The sequence below is a fragment of the Panthera uncia genome, chromosome F1 (assembly GCF_023721935.1).
Source record: "Panthera uncia isolate 11264 chromosome F1, Puncia_PCG_1.0, whole genome shotgun sequence".
Lineage (NCBI taxonomy): Eukaryota > Metazoa > Chordata > Mammalia > Carnivora > Felidae > Panthera > Panthera uncia.
Genome location: NC_064813.1, coordinates 62,654,531 through 62,679,284, shown reverse-complemented (window position 1 = coordinate 62,679,284; position 24,754 = coordinate 62,654,531). Strand labels below are relative to the sequence as shown.

General features: G+C 45.4%; 1 protein-coding gene across 1 annotated transcript; it reads right to left on the bottom strand.

Moving 5' to 3' along the window:
• Nucleotides 1-13,251: 13,251 nt before the first annotated feature.
• Nucleotides 13,252-24,522, bottom strand: CD48 (CD48 molecule). The gene is made up of 4 exons (XM_049634682.1): nt 24,336-24,522; nt 19,327-19,623; nt 15,649-15,909; nt 13,252-13,993 (listed from the first exon to the last, which is right to left on the bottom strand). Exons 1-4 carry the CDS (start codon nt 24,412-24,414, stop codon nt 13,914-13,916), a joined length of 717 nt encoding a protein of 238 aa, XP_049490639.1. The 5' UTR covers nt 24,415-24,522; the 3' UTR covers nt 13,252-13,913.
• Nucleotides 24,523-24,754: the final 232 nt, after the last annotated feature.

The following is a 24,754-nucleotide window of genomic DNA, read 5'->3' as shown; positions in this document are numbered from 1 at the left end:
TTAAAATATTTGTGTGATAGACATGCTAATTACAGCCATTCTCTGAGGTAGGGCCGGCCTCTCCTCTTCACATCATCACTGGAATTACATCTCAACAGCATCTTGGAAGTCATCAGACCTAGGGAAGTCCTATTTAGCCACCAAATTTGCACTTCCCCAGGTACCTTCCAATTCCCCTCTACTTCCTCTGAGAGCAAAACCTCTATTGTGCAGGTCATACCCAGGGGCAAGCTTTGTGCGGGGTCCACAGACCTGAATGGAAGATTGATAGAAGCAAGAAGGATAGAAAGAAAGTATTATTTTAGGTACAGAGATCACATAATCAATTTCCTCTTATTTTATACTTGGAAAAAGTTAGGCCAAGAGATCTTGTCTCGATTCACTCAAATTAAAGTCCTGAGCCTGGGAGAAAGGAGGGAACAGTATGAGACAGAAGAGGAAGAAGAAGAAGAAGAAGAAGAAGAAGAAGAAGAAGAAGAAGGAGAAGGAGAAGGAGAAGGAGAAGGAGAAGGAGAAGGAGAAGGAGAAGGAGAAGGAGAAGGAGAAGGAGGAGAAGGAGAAGGAGAAGGAGAAGAAGAAGAAGAAGAAGAAGAAGAAGAAGAACAACTAATACTTATGGAATATTTACTGTATGCCAGATTTTTGCTGAATGATTTACTAAGGTAAACTCATTTAATCCTGATGGAAAAAAGCATCCACTTTTTCTCATGTGAGGTAACTGAGACTAGAAAGTTCACTTTTCCTGAGGTTCTAAAACTTATAATTGGTGGGTGTTGGGATTCAGACCCAAGATGTCCGACTCTAGAGTTGATGCTCTTCCAGAGGCTTCCACTGGTGGTTCCAGATGTTAGGTATAAGCCTACAAGTGGAACTCGTTCCAGTGCTTTTTTGAGGTGCCAACAAGACCTCCAATGCTGCCATTTTAGCAAGTCTTGCAAAATTCAGTGGTCTGGGGTTTGAGAGAATCCAGGAGACTTTATGAACATAGGAGAGAAAATAGATCAACTCCCAAAGAGCTCTCAGTGGGCATCAGCAAATCTCAAAGGAGAGAGAAAGCATCTTTGACTTCCAGCGTCAGCTCTGCTGGTAACTTGTTACATGGACTTGGGCATGCCACTTCCCCTTCTTGGTCTTCCAGGATTCAAGAAAATATGGGGAAATACAAATTTTGTGGGCTTCCCTGCTGATGATTTCCGAGTCTCCTCTGTAATAATCATCTCCACCTAACAGGGGACAAAAAGAAATAATGTATGGGGGAGGGAGAGAGTCTCATCCCCAAGGAGTGGTTTTTGGGCTTTGGAGAAGCAACAATTGGTTTGAATCTTGAAAAATGAGTAGGAGTTTTTGGGCAAACAAGGCAGGGTGGGGGAAGGGGAGATTCCAGGAAATACAAAAGCTTGAGTAAAGGCACTGGGTGAATTTGGGGAACTACAAGTAGTTCGGGAAGGTTGCAGCATTGTTGCAAGGGAGGGGCCAGGCTAGAAATTAGACAGAAGAAATCCACAGAAGCCAAGTCATGTAGGGATTAGTAGTCACCCTCAGGCCCTTTAAAGCACCTATCTTCGAAGATTCTAAGCGTGGAGATGTCACAGTCAAACTTGTGTTTTAAAAAGACCCTTTTGCTTTGGAGTGCCTAGGTGGCTCACTCAGTTAAGCGACCAACTTCAGCTCAGGCCATGATCTTACCATACGTGAGTTTGAGCCCTGCATCGGGCTCTGTGCTGACAGCTCAGAGCCTGGAGCCTGCTTCCAATTCTGAGTCTCCCTATCTCTGCCCCTCCCCTGCTCATTCTCTCTCTGTCTGTCTCTGTCTCTCTCTCGCTCTCTCTCAAAAATAAATAAATGTTAAAACAAATTTTTTTTAAAATAAAAGTAAAAAGACCCTCTACTTTTTTTTTTTAATTTTTAAACGTTTATTTATTTTTGAGAGACAGAGAGAGACAGCATGGGCAGGGGAGGGGCAGAAAGAGGGAGACACAGAATCTGAAGCAGGCTCCAGGCTCTGAGCTGTCAGCACAGAACCCAACGCAGGGCCAGAACCTACGAACCGCGAGATCATGACCTGAGCTGAAGCTAGATGCTTAACCGACTAAGCCACCCAGGTGCCCCCCACCTTTTTAAAAAGACCCTCTACTTTATAGTCATACCCTTTGCCAAATAGCACAACAGAGAGATAAGCTGTTCTTGTTGCCTGGGAACTAGAATGGAAAGACATTTGTGGGGCAGAGCCCTGCTGAACTACAACCAACCTATAACCCCTACCTATCTGTTATTCATGGAAGCTTTCTTCTCTTCTTGATGGACTCAACAAAATAAGAACAAGGGAACTGTTCTCCAACACCTCAGAGAGCTTCAAAGTTAATCAGTTGCCTCTAATTGTTTTTGACAAACACTCCCAGGATAAAGACTTTCACACTGTGTGGTTTCAAGTCAGGTCCAATAAAGACAGCCTTGCAAGTGGGGTCTTTCAAGCAACCAGCACATATATCAAATAAGGACACTTCTCTGAGAATGAAGTTTCAAAGGAGTTTCAACCCCTTTCTGCCCCTCCAGCAGCTGCCAGACTGTTGGCTTTCACCATGATTTGGGGCTGTTGGTTTTAAAGGCAAGAGAGAGGCTAGACAGAGTAGGATGGGTGAAGGACAAGTTAAAATACCACAGAGGTCACTGTTCTTATTGGGATTCAGCCATCCTTCTTGAATAAACACTCTGAATTGCTGTTAAGCTTTTGGTTGATTTCTAGAATTCTGAAAAGGCCGATTTTGATTATTTTTTTTCTCTCATTTTTTTATTGCTTTTACAGATGAGAGAGTTTTTGGAGGCCCTTTCTCTGCCATTTTTGCTAGCATGTACTGTGTGTGTGTGTGTGTGTGTGTGTGTGCATGTGTATGTGTGAAATTTTATTAGGTTAAGAGAATTCTCAGCCACTAAGTTGATTTATTTTAATTGTCATAAGTATTTTATATTTTTTCTTTGTTTATTGAAGTGATTTCTGCATTCCCCCCTTTAATTAGCCAATGTGGTTAATTACATAAACAGATTTTTAAAAGTTAAGCCATCTTAGCATTCTGGGGATGATAAGTCCTATGGCATATCTTATTATGTAGATGAATTCAATTTGGTAATATTTTACTTAGAATTTCTATTCGCAAGTAAGATTGGCTTGTAATAAAGAGAACTAAAGGAAAAATAGTCATCATTTGGGTGACTGAACTCAGAGAAGACTATCCATGACATGACTTCTATGTACAAGAGTTGGCTATAACTTTTAGTTGTTTTCTATTGGGGAGTCAGTAAATCTATTTGAAGGTACACATGAAAATCAGTTAAGATTAATATTAGATGAGTTAAAGAGAATTGAAAAAGAGTGCTTTAAACAAGATACATGTTTACTATTCTCTCAACTAAAAGAAGAGGTAGGCAGTTTAGATTGGATGATGATTTTTTTGGATATTTCTAGGATATCTGGGATAACTCTAGGATATGATGTTCCATCATGGCCTTTGTCTTCATGGTTCAAAATGGCTAAACTCCATCCATGCATTTTTGTCCCTGGTAGCAAGGTAAATGAAGAAATGGAAAATACTTTCCTACCCATTCCCAGAAATCCCACACAATTCTGCCTATATAGCAATGGCTAAAATTTATCTACGTGTGAAGGAATCGGGACATGCAATCAGCCTGGTTGATTTGAGAAAAGAGAAGATAAGTATTTAATGAGCAATTCGTAGCCCCTGCCACACTGAGAATGGTTTGATCATAAGAGGGGGCATCTTGGTAATCAGATGTATGAGAAGGTGAACGTGTTCCTCTGCTTGCATATATATGTGCTTGGCAGTCAAGGAGAATGAGAGGGACATCCACCAAGGTATGTACTCATCCGCCTTTCTCGATGAGCATGTCACAACAGAATTTATCCCTTAGGTTTATTAAAAGTTAATCATAAGTTTCTTGATCTGTGTGATAATTACAGAGGTATGTTTACTTTGTAGAAATTTACCATGCACTTTTCAGTACATATATAATATTTCAGTAAAGAAAGATAGTCATATAATATTCCAGTAAAGAAAGATAGTCATAAAAGTTGGCTCTGAGAAAACACTTGTCTTCAAGGTTTAACTTCAAATCCTTCCCTAGTTGTCTCCGTTTAGCCACATTTCAAACCCATTTTGTCTCTCTTTCATGTAGACATATGTATATGTAGACATATACAATTATTTAATATGTAAATATATTTATATGTATTTGCTATCATATGTAAATACATGATAAAATTTATAGAAAGTATATATATTTACCACAATCATTTCTGATGCCTACCTAAAACTTCAGTATCGCATTACATTAATCATCCCATATCTGGAAAAAATTTTCATAAAACAAAACCAAATTGATATCCAGAATTTTCCGATGAGATATTTCAAATTTGCTAATTTGCCCCCTCACCCTGCAGAAAGTTCATCTAGAATCACTTCTATCAACATCTGTAACATTCTTGAAAGTTTCCATACTCAATGGAAGCAACCTTCAAAACACAAATCTGGCCATGCACCCTCCTTGCTGAAAGCCCGTCATTGGCTTGCCAATGTTCTTGGGATAAAATTCCCAAGACCCTGTATGAAATGGGTGCTGCTACCCCACCAGTCTCCTCTCCCGCCATGCTTTCTCTAGTCCTCCCAGACCCACTGATCTCTCCGTCTGTATCTCAGGAATGATAAGGCTTTCCTCCTTTTGCTGAGTTAGGCTTTCTTGGATTCAGTTTGGAATCTTTGGTGCTGGTGCAAAGCAGGGGAGGTAGGAGGTGAGAATTATGGCAGTGTGTCTATGTAGGTCCTGGCCTACGGGTCTGCCAAAGCTACCAATAACTATCTTTCTTGAGTCTGCTTGGAAATTCACAAGAGGGTGGGGTTGATTCTCCTCCAACCTTACCTCTCCAAGTGCCCTCACCAGAACTTGCAAAGGGATTACTGGCCCTTTTCAGAGTAACTCCCGTTTTTCCAGTTTTTCTCAGAAAAATAAACACTGCCCTGCCGTGGATGCAAATAAAAGCCTTTACTAAATTGCCCAATAGATCTCAAAAGCCCAGGGAACTTTAGAAGAAACAGTGGTTAGTTATACGAATTTGCACACAAAGCAATGTCACAAGTCTGGAAAATAATTAGAACTGATTCATCTTGATGGGGAACCCTAAAAATTTGCCCATTAAACGTTGCTACCTAGACATCAGGGTTTAGCTTTTCCCATGATTCTTCCAGTTATACCCAAACCCTTCAGTAAAATCCTCCCCCACCTTGCCTTTTGTGAGTACAAATCCTCTGGCTTTGGCCTGATGCTGACTGAAATTCTCCTTTGTACAATCAAAGTTGGTTTTGGAGTGGGGAAAGGTAAACTCCAGTCTAAAGGATGAGGGAGAAAATGGGTCTCCATTGAATCAAGTCTTCATGCCGGTGAAATTTTACAGCTGATTTTCTTACTAGTTTTTCTAAGAAATAAGCAGGCTCAGTCCTATCAGGAAAATGACATTTTTCTTTGGTGCAACCCTGACTCTTGTGAGATTAAAGCCCCAGAATTATTATGCTAAGGAACATTCAATTCTTTGAGAACTGGCTTATTTTTCAAGGACCACCACCCGCGATGGCTACTTGCCATCTAGAAATGTGGCCGTAGCTTTCCTTAATACTTTTTTATTCAAATCTCTCCAGCAACCACGTTGGTGTTTTCCTTCCAGAGCATCCCTGTCTCGTGCTCCTTTCTTCCTTCTTGAGGGCTCCTTCTCCACACACTCTCTCTTGGCCTGCTCATTTTTTCAGTCTCTTATTCCCAAGGGAATTTCTGTCTGACCCTCAAAACCAGATTCCATCTTCCTGATATGCATTATTTCTATCCCCACTAGCTCTTCTGTCTAGAAGTTGTCATATTGATACCCGTACTACTGTCATAATTGAAATTAAATCACTAATTTTCCTGAAGGGTGTCTTCTCAATATTTTTTAATCTTTATTTTTGAGAGAGAGAGAGAGGCAGAGCACAAGCAGGGGAGGGGCAGAGAGAGAGGGAGACACAGAATCCGAAGCGGACTCCAGGCTCCGAGCTGTCAGCACGGAGCCCGACACGGGGCTCGAATTCACGAACTGTGAGTTCATGACCTGAGCCAAAGTTGGACGCTTAACTGACCGAGCCACCCAGGCGAGGGCTGTCTTCTATACCAGAGTATCATCTGCATGAAGACGAGATCTATGTCTGTCTTTCTGAGTACGACATCTAGGATCGTGTTTGATTCCTAGCAATCGTTTAATAAATACATACAACCACTCTTTTTATTTTTTTATTTTATTTTATTTTTTTAATTTTTTTTTTCAACGTTTTTTATTTATTTTTGGGACAGAGAGAGACAGAGCATGAACGGGGGAGGGGCAGAGAGAGAGGGAGACACAGAATCGGAAACAGGCTCCAGGCTCTGAGCTGTCAGCACAGAGCCCGACGCGGGGCTCGAACTCACGGACCGCGAGATCGTGACCTGGCTGAAGTCGGACGCTTAACCGACTGCGCCACCCAGGCGCCCCGTACAACCACTCTTTTTAATATTCTGAACTCAGTTGGTCAGGAGTTAACATCAAAGAGTGATTCTTTTCCCCTTTCATATCAGGTCTATGTCAAATCTGTCTTCTATCACTTTAGGATGTTTTGGGAAAATCCCTCGGTTTCATTTTTATCACTTCTAGTAATTTAAGAGTACAGTTCGAAGTAAAACTCCCCTTTAACCTCTTCCTGTCACTCCAGCTCAGGCTTGTCTCATGGCCCAGAAACTCTGTGATAGGGAGGGAGGTATGATCTAAGCTCCCCCACCCTCCTTTTTTTTTTTTTTTTTTACCTCCTCCAGTTCCAGCTTCTCAAGTGGCTCAGGGCAGGGAAGAGAGAACCAAACCGTTTCGTAGTTACCCAACTGCTCTTGACCATCTCTGTTGCTCTGGCTGACACTGACCCACTGGCAGATGCCTCCATAACAGACACCTGACTTTGGCTCCTTTGTGAAGCACGGTGCCAGCGCTTTAGGAGCCTCGGCAAGGCTGGTGGGGGTCAGGAGCCCTCCGCTGGAGAGGGTGCTGATGTGGGACAGGCTCTGGGGCTTGGCCTCTTCTGGCCCTCTCTCCTCCCATGCAGGCTCCCACTGACGACGCAGCAGCCTCTGATCACTGGGATCTGCCTGCCTGGTGAGGCCTTGTTGTTGGTCTGTAGCATCCTCTGAAGAAACCACGTCCTTGCCGTGCCATCCACTGCCTGACCGGGAAGGGAGACATTAGTATCTATTTCTTCTGCATATCTTGAATCTCTCAAGCGGTGCTTGCAGAGAGGTCCCTTTCAAGGAGCATCATGAGAAAGGCACCTGGTTCGGGGAGAGGAGAGGGAAAAGCCACGGGTCTCTCCCAACTGTAACAATTTCAGCCCCGATGGTCCCCTTTCTCTCTTCTCTCCCCACCCTGGGAATGGAGATGAGAAGTGCTGGGTTTAAGCCACTTCAATCCAAATCAGTTCAGTCGCCCCTGGAAGTGGTACTACCCCTGACCTATCTGTAGCTCTCTTGAGAAAGTGACGTCTCTTGGGCCCAGCTCTAAATTTGAAGTGTAAGGAAAAGTGCCATCGGAATCCCGTCACAGATAGCTGTTGAGAGAATGAGCCAGTGTGTTTGTTGCGCTGTCTGCTCCAAAGGGAGCTCTGCCCGAGCTGAAGCCCCCAGGCACAGAGGCCACGGCGCTGGAAGGCACGACGGAGGGGATCACACTTCCTATTTCAAGAGGAGAGGAAAGAAACCAGCCACGGCATCTCCTGTCGGGGCTGCGCAGACCCTTGTGGGCAGATGGAATGTCAGAGGCAGAAATGGCTGCATGAGGCAGAAGTAGCGAAAAAACCATCTGCAGGATGAGGTGGACCACAGGAATGAAAAAAATAAGAGATAGGAAGACGATAGGCGTAGAAAACGAGAGAATAAACCGAGGGTTGCCAGAGGGGCTGTGGGTGGTAGAATGAGCTAAACGGCTCAGGGGCATTAAGGAACCTACTCCTGAAATCATTGTTGCACCATATGCTAACTAACTTGGATGTAAATTTAAAAAATGAACTAAATTAAATTAAATTAAGTAGAAAGAAAAGGAGGCAACAGCAGAGCATGGGGGAGGGGCAGTGCAGCAGGTGAAAGGGAATAAGGGTCTATCCTTACCACTTTGCAGCTCGTGCAGGTGGCTCTGGGTTAAATCTGTCCTCTCCCCCACCATGCAGTCTCCTGAGGAGTGGGGGGACAATAGCAGCAGGCAGGGGGAGGGGAGAGCACACCTCTTCTGGCGCAGGGACTGCCACTTTAACAAATGCACTTGAATAGAGCCCAAAGGCACTGGAGGAGGTTGATCTGTTACTCCTGGATACGAAGTAACCATGAAGGATGGGGCCTTTCGAAGACTGCTTTGGCATCAGCAAGAATTGTGTAGAATGAACAGGGTCAAGGAAGCCACCTCAATCCAAATCCCTAATTAAGAGCTTGGAAAGACTCCCTCTCCCAACACCCATCCCCGTTCCTCAAAGGAACGCGTTCGGGTAAATTGCTCAGCAAGAGCCAGGCACATGGGCCTTGGTCAATGGTACCTTTCATTAAGCAGCTCCCAGGCACCCAGCACGGCCAAGCGCTTGGGAAATAGCGGAAATAGCGGAACGGAATGAATGAGCTCATTGGCCGAAGGGTCCAGGTCTAATTTAATGGTCCAGGTCCCATCACCGGGGTCCGATCCAAGCTGTTGATTTGTGCAGAGCCAGATACGAAGCCTTCATTCTCTTACTTCCCAGGAGATCCTGGCCTTGCAAACCTTCTGTGAGCCATCTTGTGCTGCCTGTTGAGCCAAGTTGGTCCCGGTGGCGTAGTGGTGCACCTGGGGATCATGGGAACCTGGGAGGAACCACCGGACACGTTAACTTGAGAAGGGAAAGGAGTGTGGTGTCCAGGAGCAGAGCAGGGCAGGAAGTGGGAGAGAAGGGAATCCCTTGGACACACCTAGAAACCAGGGAGCTGAAAGTCAGAACAACAGAGCTCAGGGACACCTTGTGCCTTACTGCTCAAAGAAATGGTCTGTGGACAATGACACCGGCATCTCCTAGAATCTTCTCTAAAATGCAGAATCTCCCTCCCCACCTCAGGCCTACTGACTCAGTCTGCATTTTAACAAAATGCCCGGGTTTGCTGCAGCTAAAGTGAAAGTTTGAGTAGCACGGACCCAACTAGCTGCAGTGGAGACAGCAGAGGGCAGTATTGCAGAGCTCACCAGAGTGGCCACAGGGAGGACGGCTGGGGACGTCACACGAGGCAGTTCTTGGTGAGACCTTTGGGCAAATGCTGGGATATCTTCTTGGCACGAAGACAAACGGCTTGTGTCAAAAGTTAAAAATGAAAAATTCAGCCGAGTACATTTTAAAGATCTTTTTGGGCTTTATTCATGAGTCAGGCAGCATTCCATGTGCAAGCTGAAAAAAGTTCTGAGGAGCAGTACAGAATGAGCGACTTTCACAGGCAGAAGGGAGCAGGACAAGTTACTAGCAAAGAGCCGGATCGTTTCAGGCACAATCACCTTCCTTTAGGGGACAGCAAGGGTCTGTCGGGCAGGTGGCTTCACTAGTAATGAGGTAATTCCAGATTGACTGGTTCAACCTAGGAGAGGTTGAAACTGTGGTTAAGTATTAAGTCTTGGTTTGGCAACATGGGCACAAGTGACTCCATTTTTGGGTGGTTTTGCTTTTCTTTTTCTTTTAATGTTTATTTAGTTTTGAGAGAGAGAGAGAGAGAGAGAGAGACAGAGCTTACGTGGGGGAGGGGCAGAGACAGAGGGAGACACAGAATCTGAAGCAGGATCCAGGCTCCGAGCCGTCGGCACAGAGTCCAACACAGGGCTTGAACCCGTGAACCGCGAGATGATGACCCGAGCCAAAGTCAGACACTTGATCAACTAAGCCACCCAGGTGCTCCTCCTTTTTTTTTTTTTTTTTTTTTTTTAACACTTGAGTTCGCTGATAATCACCCCGCTAAGTTTTGATGTATGGAAACACATGAGAGGCTGGGGAATCCGTGAGAACCGGGCTTGGTCCTTGTACTGGAACTCCCAGAGAAGGTATTGTCTCGGTGTAAGGTGTCAGGTATCCTTGAGGCCAACCCAGCTGCAACTGGGTTGTTCAGAGGCTTTGGTGCAAGAACACTTGGTCTGGTGCTCTGCTGTCACCATCTTGATATTATTACATTCTCAATAATGTCACCTTGCCACCTGTGTCTTTTGAATGAAGTCCTTTACAGTGCAGTATGCATGGTCCAACCTGTTCTGGCTGCCTCCTCCAAATGCAGCATTCATGGTACCCCATGAGTACAGAATTCAGTGGATCAACGATGCGTAGGAGTTCACGGAGACTCAAAATGACTACAAAGGAATTGTGTCACGAAACCCACTGGCTTCCAGAGAGTGTTGGAAAAACGTGTGTGCACAAGAAGTAAAATAAAACTGGGGCGCCTGCGTGGCTCAGTCGGTTGAGCGTCCGACTTCGGCTCAGGTCACGATCTCACAGTCCGTGAGTTCGAGCCCCTCGTCGGGCTCTGGGCTGATGGCTCAGAGCCTGGAGCCTGCTTCCGATTCTGTGTCTCCCGCTCTCTCTGACTCTCCCCTGTTCATGCTCTGTCTCTCTCTGTCTCAAAAATAAACAAAAACGCTAAAAAAACAAACAAAAATAAAAACAAAGAAGTAAAATAAAACAGTTGGGGCACCTGGGTGGCCCAGTCGGATGAGCGTCCGGCTTCGGCTCAGGTCATGATCTCGCGGTCTGTGAGTTCAAGACCTGCGTCATGCTCTGTGCTGACAGCTCGGAGCCTGGAGCCTGCTTCGGATTCTGTGTCTCCCTCTCTCTCTGCCCCTCCCCCGCTCATGCTTGGTCTCTCTCTGTCAAAAATAAATAAACTTTAAAAAATAAATAAAAATAAATAAAACAGTTAAGTGAGGTGGTTTTTTTGCATTATTTCTATCGCTCTGGCAAAGACAAAATGCACATGTATCTATAAGCTAAAAAAACACGAATTGAGTAATTTCAGTTATCCCACAAATGAATTAAATATTCTTATATCTCACTCAAAACTGACTGGCGTTGCAAATATAAACAATAAAATTCACAATGATAACATTAACGTTTAATTTCCTTTACTTAGAACATTTAATAGCAACTTAAAAAAAAATCCCAAATACAGAAAGACTGCAGAATAAAGGGAAAAGGTTTATATTTTAGTGCATTTAATGGCATTTTTTCCCTGCATTTTGAACAAGGTGGGGGTGGGGTGGGGTCCTACATTTTCATTCTGCACTAAGTCCAACAAATGAAGTATCTAGCACTGCCTGGAGAGAGAGAGGCAGGGAATAATTGGTGTTGGCGATCTGGACCGTCAAAGGTGAGGATTTGCCTCAGGTCTTCAAGTAACTAGACCCAGTCAAAACTCGATCCCGGGAGAGGTGTGCCTGTTCCTTAGCAGCGAGGACTATGCTTATTTATGGTATAAAGTGACACTTCTTTTCCCTTACTGCTTTCCCCCAGAGATGCTCTTTGATTCCATTGATGTGTGTGTGTGTGTGTGTCCTCAAGAAAACCTCTTCTTCTGCCAAGAAAGAGCAAGGGAAAAGGGAAGGACACTGCATGCAGAAAGCAGACAGTCCCATTGGAGGGTGCAAGCTAATCAGAGGTGAGGCTGGGATGGGACCACAGGTAGGGCTGAAGGGGATGGTCGGTGTCTTAGGGAGTCCAGGCTATCTTGTCCAGGCTAACAAACAAAACCCAGACTTTCTTATGCATGTTTAGTGCAAACCAGGCAGCTGCCTTCCATGCAATGGCTTGGACCCAGGTCCCTTTCGTTATGTGGCTCCAATTCTCAGAGTCCCTCGCTTCCTGTCCCATCAATTCCATCCATTTTCTATTGGCTAAAACCAGTCACATGGCCCCAACTAAATGAAAAAGGAGCTGACAAAGGTAGCTTTTTTATTGGCCCATGCATTGGGCAGGGCTCTACAGAGACAGACAAATAGGAGGTGCACACACACACACACACACACAGATTTATTATAAGGAATTGGCTCATGTAATTATGCAAGCTGACAAGTCCCAAGAGCTGAGACCCAGGATTGCTGTTGGCGTCTGAAGGCAGGAAAGAAACAAATGTCCCAGCTCAAAAGGAGTCAGACAGAAGTAATTCTCCCATATTTGTGGGAGGGTGAGCCTGCTCACACTTTCACCTGATTGGATGCAGCCCACACACATTAGGGAGGATAATCTGCTTTACTCAGTCTACTGATTCAAATGTTAGTCTTACCCAGAAAACCCTCACAGACACACACAGAATAGCGTGGGACCGCACATCGGGACACCGCTGTGCCCCGGTCAAGTTGACACAGAAAATTAACCGGGACAGCCCAGGAGGAAAATGAGAGTTGCGAACACATGATATTTTCTTCCACAGAAGAGGGCTAGACGGCAGGGAAGGCTGGTTTGATGTAGAAGGAAAGTCACCTGTAGGAGGGCAGGGCCCAGAATGGGGAGCACATCCTTGAAGGGCCTTCTCAGCTCTAGGCCCACACAAGCCTTGGAGGAGGGCAACACACAGCAGAAATGTGTGTTTTGTCAGCGCCAGGCCTGGGGCCTCCCACCTTCCTGCAATGGAAGACACTAGTGAGAACATTTTGCCCATTTGATGGTTTTATTAGCTCCTATGACACAGGTAGGACTTGAAGAGTTGCACACAAAGGGAGTAGGGTTGCTCAGCTCCCCCAGGAAAGGCTTGGGAGGGACTCTTTCTATGTGGCAAAGTTTCTTGCTCACTCCTGAGGGGTGAGCCTGACCCCATATTCCCAGGAAACCTAATGAGCATGCTCCTCAGAGAGGAGGCCAGAATTTGGGGTGGGGAGAAGTTGAAACCCCAGAAAATCGGGCATGGATGTGGGAGCAAGGGTCAGAGATAACACAAATTAACTCCTCACACACACTGAAACGCCAGAAGGAGCCCACGAGCCCAGGCTCTTCCCCTTTGTGTCTCGATTGTCCAGGCCAATGGAGCAGGCCTTGGCCGACAGTTTAACGTTGATGGTCCTCTCAAATCTTTATTGAAACAAGAAAACATCGTTTGATCACATCTTCTGGTGGGAAGAATGCATGTGTATCTATATATGGGCGCTGAGAAACAACCAAGGATATAAAATAAAATATCAACTGTAGTTTTTTATTTAATTAAATTAATTAATTATTTGCTTGTTTGTTTTTAAGTTTATTTATTTATTTTGGGGCACCTGGGCGGCTCAGTTGGTTAAACATCTAACTTCAGCTCAGGTCTTGATCTCACAGTTTGTGGGTTTGAGCCCCACATTGGGCTCTGTGCTGACAGCTCAGAGCTTGGAGCCTGCCTCGGATTCTGTGTTTCCCTCTCTCGGTGTCCCTCCCTGACTCGCATCCTTTCTCTCTCTCTCTCTCTCTCTTAAAAATAAATGAACATTTAAAAAAATGTTTTTAAGTTTATTTGTTTATGTTGAGAGAGACAAAGACAACCTGAGTGGGAGACGGGCAGAGAGAGAGAGTGAGAATCCCAAGGAGGCTCCACTCTTCCAGTGCAAAGCCCGATGAGGGGACTTGAACTCTCAAAACTGTAAAATCATGACCTGAGCCGAAACCAAGAGTCGGATGCTTAACCAACTGAGCCACCCAAGCACCCCTTAACTCTAATTTTTTAAAAGTTAATTTGAAAATCCTTGTAGATGCCCCAACAGCACACTTTCTTCCATCCCGTATAACCAGAGCTCCTGTCTGGCTGATGAAGGCAAGACCCAGCCATCTTCAGCTTTCACTCCTGAGTTAGAAGAGCTCATCTCAGGGCCATAGGAGGCCAGGAACAATAGGTACCATGACCACTAGCCACGTTGCAGTCCAGGCTACTCCAGTGGATCTGGCTGAAAGAGAAAGAAAATGCCAAACAGTTAGCTGTCTAGAGTTCAGGGAGGGAAGGATTACTTCCCCTCTCTGTTTTTCCACCCCACTCACCATCTGCACCTACTAAGAGGAAAAAAGAGAAAGGGAAGAGAGAAGAGAAGGGAAGAGAAGAGAAGGGGTAAGAATAGAGGGGAGGAGGGAGCAGAAAATTAAAAGACAAAGAGAATGGGTGATAAATTAGGGATGCTTTTCTAGAATAATTTGGGTGGCTAACAAGTGACTAGAGTGGTTTAGCACTTCCAAAATAAAAAGGGCTATATTATTGTTTTCCTCCTCTCTGTAGATGAGCGGTCACCCTCATTTTATAAAGGACAGGGGCTGTGTTTCTTCCTTTTTCTGGCTCTCAGGCTGTGCTGGTGATATGAAGGTAGTCTCACGGCCAGACCCCAAACTGTCCCATCAGGTCTGTGGTGGCAGGAGAGACTAGAAGAGGCATGGCCAGTCAGTTGGGAAGAATGAAGAAGTATACAGTGTCCATAGTCTGCATGTGGGAGCAGAGGTGAAGAAATCAGTACAGGTGGGAGAGTAGACCGGGTCCGGGAGGACCGTGAAAGAGCAGTGTCTCCGAGGGCCATGATCCCTGGTGCCTGACAGGAAACTCAAGGTAAATGTTGGCACCACGGGCGTGAGTTATTCTGGAAGGATATGGATATGGATATAGATTCTCAGGGATGTGGTTTCAGAGGTATGGAAAGTACAGGACCCAGAATGCTGGAGATAGTAATTCAAATTTATTAAGGGGTCCCCCAAACTCCTAGTATCTCCAGAATTGAAGGAACTGGGCGTAATTTAAGTACCATTCATTGAAGACTCATCAGGCACTGTGCTAGGCGGGTTATCTGTACTATCTCATTTAATCCTTACACAGCATGAGATAAGGATTACTATTTTGCCTGTTTATTAGGAAGGACACGACTTGGCGAAGGACGTGACTTGGAGAAGCAAAGTAACTTGCTTCACTAGTAAGTGACAATTCCGGGATTCACCCCAGGTGTCTGACTCTAAAGCCTACGAGCTTACTGCCTGATCCCAGCTACCACTCTACGGGACTTGCGTAGGCTTGATAGAGAGCCAAGAGAGATGCTCAAGTGAATGGATCCTCCCAAGAGACAGAGGATCTGAAACATGAAACCCAGAGTCTGTCTTTCTAAAGAGCAGAGAGTCTCTACCTTAGGGTAAGGCCCTCGTTCCTGTTTACCGCCTGTTCTGGCTTGTGCTCATCTACCCGGCCCTTCTTGCCTTTGTTAATTTAGGCCGTCTCCCAGAAACCCCTCTATGCACCTGCTCAACTGGGTCTGGTCTGCTCTCCCACTTGCTGACATCTGATTGTCCTACAATTCCCCAGACCTCAGATTCTAGGACCCTGCATTGTTAGAGCTGGGTAGGAGTGTCAGCCCCCCTTTGCAAGCAAGGACGATAAGCTCCACAAAAGCCAGGCGAGCTTGCTGAGAGGTGGTGGCAGAGCCCGGGGTAGAACCCGTCTCCCAGGTCTCACAGATGCCTTTGGGATTCTCCACCCAAGCAGGATGCTGAATAGGATTCCCACAGCTTTCTTGAATCAAGAGCAAACTAGTTACCCGTACCCTGCCTCGGCTCCCTTGGGAATATTTCTTACCCAGACTACAGGGTAAAGTGAAGTAGACTGTGTCATTCTTGCTGCTCACAGCATTGCTGACTTGGCAGGTGTAACTCCTGGAGTAATTCTGTGGATTAACGGTGATTTCAAGCACATTACTATGGATCTCCTTTGGAAATGGTCTCGAGTCCCCATACCAGCTTACAGACAGGCCTTCGGTCCCACATGACAGTTTCAGATGACATCTGTTGCTCTCTTCCTGTGTCTCCTCAAACTTTATGACAGGTTTAGGTACTGGATCTGAAGACGAGGAGGATGTTGTAAGATGAGACGATGGGTTTATGCGTTTATGAGGCGCTGATGCTACAAGCGTTTGGCTAACAAAATACAAAGGGAGCTAGGTAGGGACAGGAAGTGGTGTCATGGAGAAGAGGCCCCTACAGAGGGAGCCAGTGAGCAGCTTTGACGTCTGGAGGCTCAGACCGGAAGGGCTGCTCCTTAGGGGTGACGCTAAAATGGATACGGTATGTATGTTGGGGGTGGGGGAAGCCACGCCCCCAGAACCAAAATGGGGTTATGACTATGTGTGGGCCGGAAAGGACAGCAGAGATTGGTTGGCATCAGACTTGGTATCCCAACTGTCTGAGCTCCTTGGGGATCCTTCTCCAGCACCAGCCCGGAGTTGGCATCTTGGCCCATCTGTCCTTCCAGAGCACGTGGGCTCAGATTCAGCAAGAGTCCTGGGGTAAGAGGTGCCACCCGGCACACTGCAAAGCCCTTTCCTGGACCCTGGCAGAGCTACAGAGAAGAGCCTCATGTAACTCCCAGCACGCATAAGCCATGATGCACAGCATTGTATCCGTTATCTTTGGTATCTCGGGGTTTAGTACAGTGCCTGCCACATAGCAGGAATTCCGTAAGCATGTGACAAAAGGATGGATGGATGGATGGATGGAGTAGTTATGAGATACAAAGGACAAAACAGTAGCTTTGGAGTGAGACCAGCCTGGGTCCTGGCTCTCATGGAGTGACATCATCAAGGTAATTAACCCCTCAACTTTCCTTCCCATTGGTAAACTGACTCCACCTCATAGCACAATGTTAGTGAGATAAAATGGCATCCTCCAGGGGGAAGTGCTTTCTGCAGGGCACAAGTGTTATATGCGTGTTGGAGGTCACATCATCATTACTGCTGTCATCCTGCCCCCAGAGGGGCTAAAAAGTAATCTCAGCATCTGTTCCTTCCTTTGCCATGGCCCCTTTACCTGAGACCCGCTGGCGCCTTTCCATTCCGGCCATGGATGAAACCCCTGCAAAGTCAGTGCCGCTCAGGTGTCAAAGGATTAAATGCGTCAGAGAATTGACGAGCCCAGAGCTTGCCTCTGGCTGCAAGGGTGTGGGGTGAGATGGGAGGGTTCTGCCTGTCTGGTCTCCCTGACTCTAGGCCCATCTCCAATGTGAAATCCCCCTCAGATTGCTGGACTTCCCCTGCACATTTTCACAATGTTTTTTGGCATTTCCTGTGGTCTAGCCTTGTCTTCCATATCGTCCACATTTTACACGCCGAGAAGCATGCACTGGGGCACTTTGTGGATGGGATTTTTTGAGCCAGCAGAGAGGCTGGCTCTAAGATGCCCCCCTTGAGCTATCAGAAATTCAAGGTCTGTACTGAAGAATGAGTTTCCTGATGGTCTTATCTTCAGACACACGCGCTTACCTCACACCAGCTTTGGGAATTTAAAATATTCAGAAATGTTGCAAGCTGATTATGAAACCATTAGGAACTTGGAATTGGCCATGGGGGACTATTTACCACAGAAATTGGTAAATGATACAAATTTGGGCTTTTTCTTAAGACCACTGTAAGAGACTTTGACTCTTTCCTGTTCCCAGAACCTTCAAAAACCTCCCAAATTTTCAGGCTCATGTGACTTAGAGGAAGTGAGAAAGAAGGGGCCTCCAGCCTCTTAGAACAGGGACGGTTGAGCTGGTGGGACCTGATTGTACACGACACTCTTCATTTACACTGTTTCGAGGGAGAAAGAACATTACAGACATATTCTGAGTATTTTCTAGAGATTTTGTGTTTATATTTTTGGTAATTATCTGGTGGAAGGAAACTGCATGATAAAATGATTTGGTTTGGAAAGGAACCCTTGTTTTCATTTTTTGATGTTTTACTCTCATTATTGACTTTGATTCTCACGACATCCTAAAAGCAAGATATAATTATCCTCATAATATGGGGACTCCACAGCTCTCAGGTCTCACCTGTCTGGGATGTCTGCCCTGCCCCTCTTCTCTAATAATTGCTTACCTCAACACCAGGGAGGAGTCCCCAGGAGCCATGTTTCTGCTTTATAGCCTGACCCTTCGGGCCGTAAATGTTTTCATCAGATACACGTATCTGAACCAACTTGGGCTAATCAGTTTCTCTCTTTAAATTCTGAGAATTTAGGGGTGCCTGGGTGACTCGGTCGATTAAGTGGCTCTTGATTTCAGCTCAGGTCATGATCTCTCAGTTCGTGAGATCAAGCCCCATGTTGGGCTCTGTGCTAACAGTGTAGAGCCTGCTTGGGATTCTCTCTCTCCCTCTCTTTCTGCCCCTCCCCGCTCATGCTCTCTCTTTCTCTCAAAATAAATAAATAAACTTTAAAAAATAAATAAATTCAGGGGCGCCTGGGTGGCTCAGTTGGTTGAGCGACCGATTTCGGCTCAGGTCATGATCTCACGGTTCGTGAGTTCGAGCCCCGTGTCGGGCTCCGTGCTGATGGCTCAGAGCCTGGAGCCTGCTTCGGATTCTGTGTCTCCCTCTCTCTCTGCCTCTCCCCCACTCATGCTCTACCCCTGTCTCAGAAATAAATAAACATTAAAAAAATAATAATAAATAAATTCTGATAACTTAAACCAAGAGTTACAAAAGTCTAGGCCTTGAGAGTAAGTCATGCAAATGGCAGGGATCCAGAGGCCTAGTCTACAGATTCCTGAGAGTGGGGACTCTAGACTGGCCTCATTCTTCCTCCTGTTCAGCCCTTCCTGCCTCTTTTAGGTCCCTTGAATTGCTTTAAATAGGTCTAGTTTCTTTAATAGACTTTTTTTTTTTTTTTTTTTTTTTTTGCCAAATTTATATCAAACTAGTTTCTGCTACTTTGCCATCGAAAGAAATTTACCTAATATGGTGATGTTAAGATCTTTCTCCAAAGGTCACAGAGCTAGTAAGTGGGCTAGTAACCGGAGTTTAACCCAGGTTTGTCTGCTTCCAAATATAATATTAGTCCTTATTCCACATGTACCAGTTAGGCTGGAGCTACGAGTGGAAGTTTTTGTCCCATCCATTCTGAAAGGTAAACAGCCTTGCTTTAACATTCCCTGCCCCATTCTGTATCTCTTGTACCTTTCTCCTTGAGTCTGATGAAGTCTGTGTTCAGGTGTATCATTAAGATAAGCTCAGAACTGATTTGGGTTGATCACAGAAGAGCGTGAAGAGAAGAGAGAAGAAACCATTTCTGTGGTTTTCCCTCTCTTCACAGTTTTAAATGTCCCAAGGCTCTCAGTTTGGGTTCTGCCGGCCCAGGCTCACTCCCCAGAGGAACGGGCTCCGGGAGAAATGAATTAAGCCTGTCCTGAAGTTCCTCCTCCCAGAGAGTGTCCCCATGAGCCCAGGGAAACCTCCCAGTGGTCCATCTGGGGCCCTGGAGTGGGGCTCCCCAAACTCACCCAACACCTCCAGTGAGATGTACTTAGATATCTCTCTCCCAGACTCCTTCAACACCTTCAGGATGTAGGTGCTGCTGTCCTCCTTCTGGACATTATAGATGAAGAGTGTGTGGTCAACACCAAGACGGACCCTGTCCTTAAACTGAGACTTGAAGTATTTGGGGGCTTTGGACTCCTGTTCTACAATCTTCTGGTTGTCGTTGTAAAACCAGGCTAATTGTTTGTAGTCAGGAATCACATTGGAGATTTTCAGAGTCACGTTGCTGCCAGAGATGACAGTCATTTGATCTGAAGCATCTGTGAATGAAAGTGAGAGCCGTCTTAGAGAGGGCAGAGCGGCCCGGCGGCCCAGGCTTTGGCCTGAGGGGTGGGACAGGGAAGAAGGATGGGGTTTCTGCTTGGAAGCGGTGAGTATGGTTTTCACTAGGAGGCCTGGCCCCTGATCCAGAATTCAGTGAAAGCTGCAGCTTGAGGAATGGGCAATGGGAAGTTGCCGATAATTCACCTAGTTCTGCCCCAGACCAGACAGAAAAATGTCACTGAGGCTGGCCTCCGCTCTCTCCCAGTAGATTTTCAAATAAAATGGTGACAAGTCACATCCCCTCTCTGGGCTTGTGTTCCCCGATCTTTCAGTTGAATTCTCTAGGAAGTAGGTGGGAAGTAAAGAAGACACAAAGTTCGAAACGAATGAGAGTCAGAGCTGTTCGGTGTCAACGTATTCTAGAAGCATGAAGCCATTTCGTTCATGGCGAGATGATGCTAGTTTTCTGGCGTTCGTAATTTTTGTAGTATTTCTCAGCTTTGGGAAACTTGTGACACGTTGAGACTTCTTTTCTCATTCGAACTAACCTCATGTTTGTTCCTATCTGTGTTTGCTCTTCTGTTCTTTTTTCATGCGGGCACCCAAACCTTGTTTGGCTAAGGCAAGGAGAAGACAAGATGATAACCAGGAAGGTGCAAGAGGAAGGGGAGATCTGTTGACTCATTGTGGAGGGAGAAGAACAAAGTAGACAGATGTGGATAGATAGTTATCAGTATCTACCTATAGGCTGAGAAAAAGCAGTAGAAAGAACCTACTGGTAGAGGAAAGAGGGAGTACAATCTACATTAACTCTGGCCTCGTATTCCACCACGCAAAACCTCAGCTTGTTGTTGAACATTATGTAGATATCTAGCTGCTCACTTTCCACAAGACTATCATTTCCAAAAGCACTCTCTTCAGCTCGTAAAAGATTAAAACTGCCTGTGTCCCCAGAGCTTTCAAGTTTCTATTCATTAGTTCTTCCAAGCATCCAGGTCTCCATTCAACAAACATGTTTCGAGCACTTACTCTGTGCCTAGTGCCTCTGCAGACATATTTAGGCATTCATTTGCACGGCCCTTCTGATTGAGCCATTCCACACATTATGATCTCTGTGACATAATCAATTCAGGGCCAATAATGGTATTGGAACCACTGTATGCCTGGCACTGTGCGAGGCTCTGATATCAGCCATGCAGACAGGAACTCTGGTCTCTCGGGGCGTGCAGCAAATCAGGACACTGCCCCCAGGATTTTCAAATCGCCAGACATATGTCCTGGACTTGTTCTCATTCTGTTACTTGTTTCCACGTGAATTAATGGAAGTGGTGGCAAGAGAGAGCCTAGATCGATGTTTTTCAGGCTTGGCACACTATTGGCATTTTAGGCCAGATCATTCCCTGTTGTAGGGCCTGTCCTGGTGCATTACAGGATGTTCAGCAGAATTCCTGGCCCCTGCCTGCTACATACCAGCAGCACTTCTCCAGATGTGACAGTCAAAAGAGTCTCCAGATCCGGTCAAATGTCTCACCCCCATTCCAGCTGAGAGCTACTGGCCTGGGTCATCCTGGGCAGACTCTCCAACAAGGGTCAGACATACGCTCAGGAAGACAGCTCAACCCGCAATCAGCCACCACTTTATTTCTCGGTAAAGGTCTGAAAGGTCTCTCAATATGCACAAGAGATAACGCAAAACCGCACCACTGGCCTAGGACATGTGGTGATGAGACAGAAAGGACCCAGCACCTCTGTTGAAACAGAGAACTTCCCTAAAGTTTCCTTGGAGAAAGAGCAAAGGGGATGAGTCCAATGAGAAAGAATGAAGACTATAGAGCACGTAGACTCAAGGTATGATCCGGGCCCAGTTATACCCTGCATCTTTCTCCTTGTGAGAATGGGTGTTGCTTTCTAAGGACAAGAAGATCATGTCTGGCAAGGGTATCCCCAACGTGCTCAAAAGAACTTCAAAATTTAGTGTGAAGGACGTAGAGAAACTGTAGCAGACACACAGTCGCAAATTTTGTGAGTTTCTCGAAGGCGAAGACCATGTCCTGCTCAATTTTAAATCCCCAAAATATTTGGTTGACATTTTGGTATTTAATACCCAACGGGTGGATGGATGGACGGACGGACGGACAGGACAAAATGTGTACATAAGTGCTCCCAGTTCACACATTGGGTTTCCTTTAACATTTTTTGAGAGACCGTAAGTAGAAATTTGAGTTACTGTTTAATTACTCGTAAGCAATGAACTGTGTTTCTTAAATATGATAGGTGCCCAAACTGGGCCAGTAGACTCCCGTCTTGTGGCTGGATCCTGATAAATGAATAAAAGATGGCTATTATGATGTAGAAAGCAGAGGAGTAGGGGAGGAGGTGCTTGGGACTTCTCAAAAAAAAAAAATCCAAAAACATAAAAACATAGAGCATTCAAGGTTTCAGATACCAAAAATCAATGCAAAGCAGCTAAAAGAAACCTTGAAGTATAAAACCAGCAGCCTCAGATGGGCTGAGATCAGGCTTGAAAATAATAAGGGAAAGGAGAATTTTGTTTTGAACTAACTAATGAAAATGTGGCCTGGAAAAGCAACATAAACCTCAAGATAGCAGCAGTAGAAAGAATGCTTGATTGGCCATTTAAAAAGAAGTAAAAGATATTCTAGTCATCCAAAAGGCTTCTATAATTCATTCACAAGTTAAGGAAGAAATAAGGATTAATTTTACTAATATATAGATTGCAAAATTAAAGAAGTGTTGTAATACAATTTGGGGTATGAAGATGGCGGTTTAGTCTGATAATTGTCTACTAAATTCAGATAAACTGATCTTTCTTACCTATAATACACTTCTTAAGTATTCTTTCCATTTTTAAAGTACACTGACAAAATCTTGATTTGCCTTCCTCACAATTACATGTGTTAGAAGATAGGGAAGTAACCGCAAAGAAGGCTACTATTTTGATTTAATTTTTTTTTTAATTTAAACCTAAAACAAAGTTTTTATTTATTTATTCTGAGAGAGAGAGAGGGAGAGAGCAGGCGAGGGACAGGAGAGAGGGAAAGAGAGAATCCCAAGCAGGTTCCGCATTGTCAGCATGGAGCCGGACGCAGGGCTCCATCCCATGACCCATGAGATCATGACCTAAGCCGAAATCACGAATCGGACACACAACCGACTGAGCCACTGAGGCACCCCTATTTTGATTTAATTCTAACAGGAAAAAGTAGTTGGTTACGTCTCTGGATGCTGAGGATAAAGTACCTGTGTTTACATGTAGTTTACAATAGAAAATGAAGCAGCTCTTTCCTGTGCCAACCCAGATTTCTTGTCAGTACAGAAGCAAATTTAAAATGGGGAACACGGGGACTCAGACCAAAAGAATCATCATTTCATACCTAAGAGTCTGCTCTGGGAGGCAAAAGAGGCCCTACAGAGGAAGTTCTCTCCACTCTGAAGTCACATGGTTTCCAGCAAAATTATGAAGGAAGGAAAGAGGTGAGTTTTTAAGGTACTAATATGGAGTTATCACGAGCTCTCTGATAAGGTCAACTATTTTAAGCTATACAAACCTTTTAAGGAAGTAATTTCTAAAGTTGAAGTGTAATTTACATACGACACTACGTTCGTTTCAGATGTACAATATAATAATGCCCGAATACTTCTTCGGAGGAATAGTGAGAAAGGCAATAGCTTACCTCTCGCTTCTCAGCTGACCTGGAAAGAAAAGTACTGGGAGGTTGAGTAGTTGTAACAGAAAGGAACGTTCGCTCGGTCCCGGAGCACGTGAGGGGAACCAGAACAAGCCCATGGCAGAGGAATGGCCTTTAACTCTTAACAACTAGATGTTGGGGGTTCCTTTGATACTGAGGCTCCCAAGGCCTCTGCTCAGATCCTCATTCACAGACCCTAGAGAAGGCAAGCTTTTTTTCCTACAATTTAGATCTCTCTTTGGGAATGACAACATCATTTATCTTTGCTCAGGACACAGGCCCTGGCTAGAGGTCTCAGAGAATGCCACAGGGAGCAGAGTGTGTAACTAGCAGAAAATGCGGCAGCTTTCAGTTTGGAGCTGATATTCAAAATGGAAAAAAAAAAAAAAAAAAAAAAGGAGGGGGTGCCTGGGTGGCTCAGTCAGTTAAGCGTCCGACTTCGGTTCAGGTCATGATCTCTCGGTCAGTGGGTTCAAGCCCCGAGTCAGGCTCTGTACAAACAGCTCGGAGCCTGGAGCCTGCGTCGGATTCTGTGTCTCCCTCTTTCTCTCCGTCCCTCCCCCACTTGTACTCTGTGTGTGTGTCTCTCTCTCTCTCCCAAAAATAAAAAATAAAAACGTTTTGGAAAATAAATACATAAATAAAAATTAATAAACACAAAATGCAAAAAAAAAAAAAAAAAAAGAAAAGAAAAAAGCAACAACAACAACAGAAAGCAAAACACCAGACCTTCCCAGACCTCGAGCCGTGGAACGAAATATAAGAAGCCTACTTCCCGGTCTCCCCAGGACCCTGTTTTTGTCATGACCCCATAGGAAAAGAGAGAGCCTTATCTCCAAGGCTCAGGAAGTTTCTCCACGGTGCTGCTACCAACATGGGTGTACCTGCTGTGTGGAGACCACACTCCACTCCCGGGGTTAAGCCCCACCTCATACCCCCTTTTCCATCTCACCGTGCCTCCCATATACGATCACAGGCACACGACGCACGTAAAGTACCTTGAATGTTTGCCAGGAGCAAATGAGGCAGCAGTAGAAGTCCCAGAGGTATAAACCACTCCTGCCTTTGGGGACACATGTTACGTCCCAGGAACGCTGAAGACAGGCCAGACCCCACGTTAGCAGCGGACCGAGGGCTCCAGAGCCCTTGAAATCATGGCCCAAGTTTAGAGGAAAACACCCACTTTTTGCTTTTACAAAAGCAGGCTCATGGGTGGAGTTTGGAGGTCAAAAACAGGAAGCCACCATATGTGACACACAGCGGTGAAGTGAGCTACTTTGAAGGCACAGTTGGTTCTGTTTTCTCGAGAGAGGATCCATAGCTACTACTGGGTTCTCAGAAGGGCCAGTGCTCAAAAATGATTAGGGTTCCCTGATAGAGAATATCTGCTTTTGGCTTCCCAGGCAGGAATCACCCC

Excerpts from the sequence above, each read along its gene's own strand:
- CD48 (XM_049634682.1), bottom strand. The coding sequence starts at position 24,414 with ATGTGTCCCCAAAGGCAGGAGTGGTTTATACCTCTGGGACTTCTACTG. Across the intron at positions 15,910-19,326 it reads CATCTCACTGGAGGTGTTGG|ATCCAGTACCTAAACCTGTC; the intron begins GTGAGTTTGGGG and ends CCTCGTCTTCAG. Across the intron at positions 13,994-15,648 it reads CACTTTACCCTGTAGTCTGG|CCAGATCCACTGGAGTAGCC; the intron begins GTAAGAAATATT and ends TTTCTCTTTCAG.